Source organism: Morus notabilis, unplaced genomic scaffold (genome assembly GCF_000414095.1).
Source record: "Morus notabilis unplaced genomic scaffold, ASM41409v2 Scaffold100, whole genome shotgun sequence".
In the NCBI taxonomy this organism is placed as follows: domain Eukaryota; kingdom Viridiplantae; phylum Streptophyta; class Magnoliopsida; order Rosales; family Moraceae; genus Morus; species Morus notabilis.
In genome coordinates, this window is record NW_010361820.1 from 503,581 (window position 1) to 510,691 (window position 7,111).

The window sequence follows — 7,111 nt, forward strand, 5'->3', positions numbered from 1 at the left end:
TAATTTGAGTTGAGATGTGATATTTTTTTAGAGTTTTTTATTATAATAGAAAAATTAAATGTGACATTTTTTAAGAATTTTTTACTGTAAAAATTTAAAATTGAAAACTCAAATCGGTAAAATAAATGAGACCTGACTTCTTGAGTTATATTTTTGAGTTATGGTGACTGAAGTGTAGATTTTAAGTTGAATTTGATTTATAATTTGAGTTGAAGTTATAGCTTTAGTAGTGTTTAGTTGTATACATTAGAATTATGATTTGAGATGAGATGAGAATAGTTTTGAATTTGTGTTTAGATATGTTTTTGAGTTTGTATTTAGATAATATTTTAGATGAAAATTTTCATATAATATATGAGTGGGGTTTTATTCGTCTCTTCATTGTGAACGCATTAAAAAAATTATCTCAATCAAAATTAAAACGAAAAAGTTAGTGTGTGCTTGGAATTGTTTTTAAAAACGGGTTTCACGTATTTTGAGAAACAAAATATGAAAATGAAAATGAAATTGCATTTGTTTAGCAAATGTTTAGAAAACGAAAATAATAAGAATAGTTTTTGTGAAAGAATTAGAAAACAGTTAAAAGTTATTTCACTTTTCTATTTTCATCTTTTAGTACTTATCAATAATATATTAATTAATAAACACGATTTTATTTTTTTATTATACTCAAAATAATCTCTTAAAAAAACTAACTAAATGTAATTTCAAAATTAGTTCCGGAATTATTTTTAAAACAATCTCATTTTTACTTTTTATTAAAAAAATCATTTTGAAATCAATTCTAAACTTTTAAGAATGGAAAAAAAATACTGTTTTGAATTTAAGAACTTGAGTTGAAGGAGAAACAACTCAGAATTTAACCCTAAACTCAAATTAAAATTTAAGTTTAAACTCAAGTTCAAACTCAAATTTTATAAAAGAATATAAACTTGAATAAAGTTTTAACTTGAATTCAAATCTTTTTTGAATATATGTACAAACAAAAAAGCCCTAAATTTACGTTATTTTTTCTGTACCATAATTTAGATTATAATTCATGGTTCGTTAAAATATTTTTTCTTATAAAAATACATATAAATAAAAAATAATTCTAAGCGTCCTCAAATGATTTTACTGCAAACAATTAAAAAAATAGAAAACAAGAACAAAGGAAAAAGAAAAAAAAAACGTTTCTACTACTTGCCAGCACAGCACGGATGGTTCTCTGTTTTCTTTACCAGCTATTCCTCTTCACTTTTGTGACCTCGTGATACCTTCGTTCTTACTAAAACGTCTCTACCTCTCACTTCATTCTCTCTCTCTCACACACACAGTTTTCTCTCTCCTTCTCTTTCTCTCTCTAAAACTCTTTTTCCCTCTCATGGCTCTTCCCCGGAAAACCATTCATTGTTTCGTCCAAAACCAGTGCGTGAAACGACCCTCCTAGGATACACACGAAAACGTTACAAACGCACGAAAACAAAAGCGCCATTGTCGTTTCGTTCTTGCGCTGTACTCTTTTGGAGGGAGCAGAGCTGCAAACATGGGCGTGGGTTTTGGCCCCGGGCGTGTCGTTTGTTTCCTCGTCTGGTTTCTTCTACCGAGTTGGCGAGTTTTGGTCAACTCGGAGCCGACTCAGGACAAGCAAGCCCTCCTTGCTTTCCTGTCCGAAATCCCACACGAAAACCGCATCCAGTGGAACTCGTCCGAGTCGGCCTGCGACTGGGTCGGAATCGAGTGCGACGCGAACAGGTCGTTTGTGTATTCCCTCCGTTTGCCTGGAGTTGGGCTTGTGGGCCCGATTCCTCCCAACACTCTGGGCGGGCTGAGTCATCTCCGAGTCCTCAGTCTCCGCTCCAATCGTCTCTCCGGTGAGATCCCCTCCGATTTCTCTAATTTGACGTTTCTGAGAAGCTTGTATCTCCAGAATAACGCCTTCTCTGGCGAGTTTCCCGAGAGCCTGACTCACTTGACTCGCCTGACTCGCCTCGATCTCTCCTCCAACAACTTCACCGGCGCGATTCCGTTCGCCGTCAACAATCTGACGCACCTGACCGGACTTTTCTTGGAGAAAAACGGCTTCTCCGGCAAGCTTCCGAGTATCTCCAATGCCAATTTGTCGAGCTTCGACGTCTCCAACAACAACCTCAACGGCTCGATCCCTCAGAGCCTGTCCAAATTCCCCGAATCCTCCTTCCGCGGAAACCTAGAGCTCTGTGGCAGACCTCTCCCTCCCTGCAATCCATTCTTCCCGGCTCCGGCCGAATCGCCTGCGGGAACGCCTCCATTGATTCCGGTCAAGAAGAAATCGAATAAGCTCTCCACCGGCGCGATCATCGGGATCGTTCTGGGAGCGAGTTTCGGCCTCATTCTCCTCGTCCTCGTCCTCATCCTCTGCCTCCGGCGGCGCGAGCGCCGGCAGCCAGCGAAGGCGCCGAAACCGGTTGCAACGAGCCGATCCGTGGTCGTTTCCGGCGCGGCGGAGGCCGGAACGTCGTCGTCGAAGGACGACATTACCGGCGAATCGACGGAGACGGAGAGGAACCGGCTGGTGTTCTTCGAGGGAGGGATTTACAGCTTCGATTTGGAGGATCTGCTCCGGGCGTCGGCGGAGGTTTTGGGGAAGGGAAGCGTCGGAACGTCGTACAAGGCGGTGCTGGAGCAAGGGATCACGGTGGTCGTGAAGAGGCTGAAGGACGTGGTTGTGAGCAAGAAAGAGTTCGAAACCCAAATGGAAGGTCTCGGAAACGTTAAGCACGAGAATGTGGTTCCACTCCGAGCTTTCTACTACTCCAAGGATGAGAAGTTGCTCGTCTACGATTTCATGGCCGCCGGCAGCTTGTCTGCTCTTCTTCATGGTACGCTTAATTTATGATTTCTGATTAATTAATTAATTAATTATTTTTTTCATATAATTTGTGGAATGAATGTTCTTGTGTTTTGACTGTCAGTATGGATTGAACTGTTTCAGCCTCGTTCACTTTGCGGATTCGAGTTTAGAATTCGAGTTGAGATGTGACTTTATGTGAGAGTTTTTTACTGTAGCAAAAAAGTTAAATGTGATTATTTATGAGAATTTTTTACTGTAGAAAAACTCGAATTCTAAATTCGAATCAGCGAAGTGAACGGAGTCCTAGTCTTCGAAATTGAGAACATTTTTTTCGATTTTGTTAATCATGAGTTTAGTGTCTAATTAATTGTCATATTAACAACTGTCGAAGGTAATTACGCCATGTGAGTTTTTTTTGGTAAAGAATTACGCCCATGTGGTCATCGCACAAATCTTTAATCTTGAGAAACCCAAGTTTTTAGCTTTTTTTAATTGTATCTTTCTGTTTCTGTGATTGCTACTGCCCAAACATTCTAGCCTGCGCTCTGTAAAACTTCGTAACAAACCTTTTCTTTTCTGCTTTTTTTTTTTTTTTTTTTAATTTCTTTTTCTGAAGTGTCACCAACCATGCCAGAATGCTACAGTCTACACTCCATGATTACACACCCAGTTACCGACATTATTTCCGCTCCTTTATTTATATTTTCCATTTTTCTTCCCAAGCTTTCGCTTCTTTTCAGAAAGTCCCTCGCAAGCCCAAAAAGAGAAGGAGCGGATTGAAAAGGAAAAAATAAAGTGAGAAACCAACAGAAAAAAAGATGAGTTTGTTCTCATTGAAATATTTTCACTCTTACACCTAAAAGAAAAGAAAAATTAGTGTTATCTTTTGCTTTTTAGAAAATCTAAAGTTACGTTTCGTGGCTTGAATTTACCACGCAAACGTTGCGTGACCGTCTGGCCATTTCGTAATCATTTTATTCTATCCGTAATAGAAGTCTTACGTTGGACAAAAATGTTTTGAGTAGCAAATCTTCATTCTTCATGACATAACAATTTTTTTTCCCTAAAATTTAAGTCTTTGTTTGTTTTGTAGTTTTAAAATTTTTTTTGGCAATAGTGTTTTCTTTTAATAAAAGAAAAATAAAAAAATTCAAACATATAAACCAAATAGGCGGTAACTGTTAATGGCACTCAAATAATAAATTTTTAGCATATTCCTTTTAGAGTTTATTATCAATGTGACATGGATAGACATGTTACTCAAATTGGACAATGTCCTGATTGTTTGCCACAGGAAGCAGAGGTTCGGGTCGGACTCCACTCGACTGGGATAGCCGAATGCGGATCGCCATCGGTGCTGCCCGAGGCCTCACCCACCTCCACGTGTCGGAAAAGATTGTCCATGGCAACATTAAGTCCTCCAACATCCTCCTCCGCCCCGACCATGACGCATGCGTCTCCGACTTTGGTCTCCACTCCCTCTTCGGATCCTCCACTCCCCCGAACCGTGTCGCGGGCTACCGGGCACCTGAGGTTTTTGAGACCCGAAAATTCACGTTCAAGTCGGACGTGTACAGCTTCGGAGTCTTGCTCTTGGAGCTCCTAACGGGAAAGGCTCCGAACCAGGCCTCGCTGGGAGAAGAAGGCATTGACCTTCCCAGGTGGGTCCAGTCGGTTGTCAGGGAAGAATGGACGGCTGAGGTTTTCGATGTGGAGCTGATGAGGTATCACAACATTGAGGAAGAGATGGTTCAGCTGTTGCAGATTGCCATGTCGTGTGTGTCCACCGTACCGGATCAGAGACCCGGAATGCAAGAGGTTTTACGTATGATTGAGGATATGAACAGGGGAGAGACTGATGATGGGCTACGACAGTCGTCAGATGACCCGTCTAAAGGATCAGACGGTCAGACGCCTCAGACTGAGTCCAGGACCCCACCCAGCTCCATTACGCCTTGAGATCAAAGTTCATGCAATGTAAAGTAAAAAAGAGGGAGAAAGAAAGAAAGGAAAAGAAAATAAAAGGGCAAAAAAGGATAAAAAAAACGACATGGGAATGTGGTGGGTCGTCTTAAAATGTGCACAATGGCGTACATTGCAGGATTAAAGTGTGAAGTTGATTGGAGGACTCGGTGGTGGTGGTGGTCCAATATTTGTTTTTTCTTTCCTTTTTTCCTTTTTTTTTTGTTAGTTTTTCTTTTTCTTATTTTTTATTTTTTCATTTGGGTTCTATTTTTTTTCTTTTTAATTTTTGGAATGATTTTTACAGGTTGGGGGATTTGAATTGTTTATGAGAGGGGAAGTGGGAGAGGAGGATTGGATGGGATTTCAATTAACTGATTGGAATTGACCATTTGATGGACTCTAGCTGGGTTTAATCTTATTTTTAATTTAATTCTTTCTTTATAGCTCTAGATTTATTCCAATTTTCGTCTTGTAATTTTTTTAATTTCTTCTTCCTTTGCACGTATTTTATTAGTATTTTTGTTTGTATTAGAGTATAGGCCACAACGAAGTGGGTGTCTATAAAAATAATCCAACATGGGCTAGAGCCTAGAGATTGCGTTTTATCAAGAAAAAAATAAAGAATTTATTTTTAAAAGTGTATGAGCATAATTATTTCCAAGTTTTTTTATTAATATAATTATTTAATTAAAAATATTAATAAAAATATTATGAGTTAAAAATAAAGAATAAAAATTTTAGAACATGCACTTTAAAAAAATATTTGTCAAGATTACCTTGATAAATTCAACCACTCGTCTTTTATGCATAACGCCAAGCACTTATTCACCCTCATCTCTTAATTAATATTTCTTTGTTGGCAAGCGTGTGACAACAGAAACAGTGCATGCCGGGTTCTTTTTACTTGGCCGCTCAGAAATGGTCGCATAATTATTTCCAAGTTTTATAAAACTAAACCGAAAAATAAAAACTGATTTAATGTGTACTAATACCATAAAAATCCAATAACAACATGACAGAAAGTATGCGGTCATGGGAAGTTTATTTTAACATTTTTACATAAGAAACAAAGAAAAAGAAAGAGGAGCCTAATGTCTATTATCAAGAACTTTTGGTTGGGATATACAGTTGTTCAACTAACTGTGTAGAGAATTAAAACGTCATGTTTTTATCCGTTTTAATCTTAAGTAGCGTTTGACTTTAATATGATATGGCTTCACATACGGTGTACGGATGTAGTTTTAAACCGTTAAATCTTATTAAATTATGTTGAATTTGTTCTTTTTTATTCTAATTTAATTAGGTGATTTAGGTTGTTTTTGGTAGGAGGGTTCTACAATCAGAATCATGATTCTAGTTTAAATATTTGTTTATTTATAAAAAGTATAAAATAGTTTTTGAAAATTAGTGTTTGGTTTGAATGGTTCTGGTTCAAGATTTGAATCTTGATGTGATGTTTGAAATCAGAGCCACCTTAAAAAATAAAACCATCTCCCTTCTTGATTTTGGATGGTTTAAACCTCTGATTTTGATTCCGGTTTTAGAATTATGATTTGGACATAAAGTTCAAACCATAAATCATGGTTCTAGTTCTAAAACTAAAACTACCATGATTTTGATCCCTCATACCAAACGCAACCTTAATGATTTAAGACGATGCAATATTTTTACTTGTGTCAATTGCATAAAATAGTTCTCAAATTTCGTCTTCAATCTCGTTTTGAACCTAACTTTTAGAAAAACCTTAACTTGACCTCAGTTTGTTTCAATTTCAATTATTTTTCTTAATTGAGTATTAAAAAGAGGACATAAATGTACGCGATACTAACAAAAAATAACATTTTAGTGATAGAACATGATTTTAATGCAAAAATATAAAATAACTTTGAGTAAAGTTGGAAAATAAAGTTAAAACAAACAAATATAGATCAGTAGTCACATTTAGAACATTTTAAAAGGTAAGAATTAAAGTTATATTGACAACAAAATTGAGGATCAGATTTAGAATTAACACTTTATACTTTTAATATAAAATTGTCTTTGGCTTGAATCATATGTAGTATGTTTAGAATAATTTGTGCTTGTATTTTTAAGTAGTCGAAGAAGACAAACATAAGTTAGTACTTTTTAATTACTGTTTAAATAGTGTCTGAAAAAATTCTTTTATATTTAAAAAGAATTTTTGAACCTATTTGGTAAAAAAATCAAAAACACTTATTCTTATAAAAAGTAACGTAATAAAAAAATATAAATGAGATATTTAATTTATTATTCACAGATAAAAAACTTTTATAAGTATTCTTTTCATAAATACGAGGGGCGTTTGGTAGAGGG

General features: G+C 36.4%; 1 protein-coding gene across 1 annotated transcript; it reads left to right on the plus strand.

Annotated features, from left to right (window-relative positions):
* The first annotated feature begins 1,262 nt into the window (after positions 1-1,262).
* Positions 1,263-5,006, plus strand: LOC21408302 (probable inactive receptor kinase At2g26730). Its single transcript, XM_010100654.2, has 2 exons — positions 1,263-2,840; positions 4,107-5,006. The coding sequence occupies exons 1-2, from the start codon at positions 1,526-1,528 to the stop codon at positions 4,769-4,771; spliced, it is 1,980 nt and encodes a 659-aa protein (XP_010098956.1). The 5' UTR covers positions 1,263-1,525; the 3' UTR covers positions 4,772-5,006.
* The last annotated feature ends 2,105 nt before the right edge of the window (positions 5,007-7,111 follow it).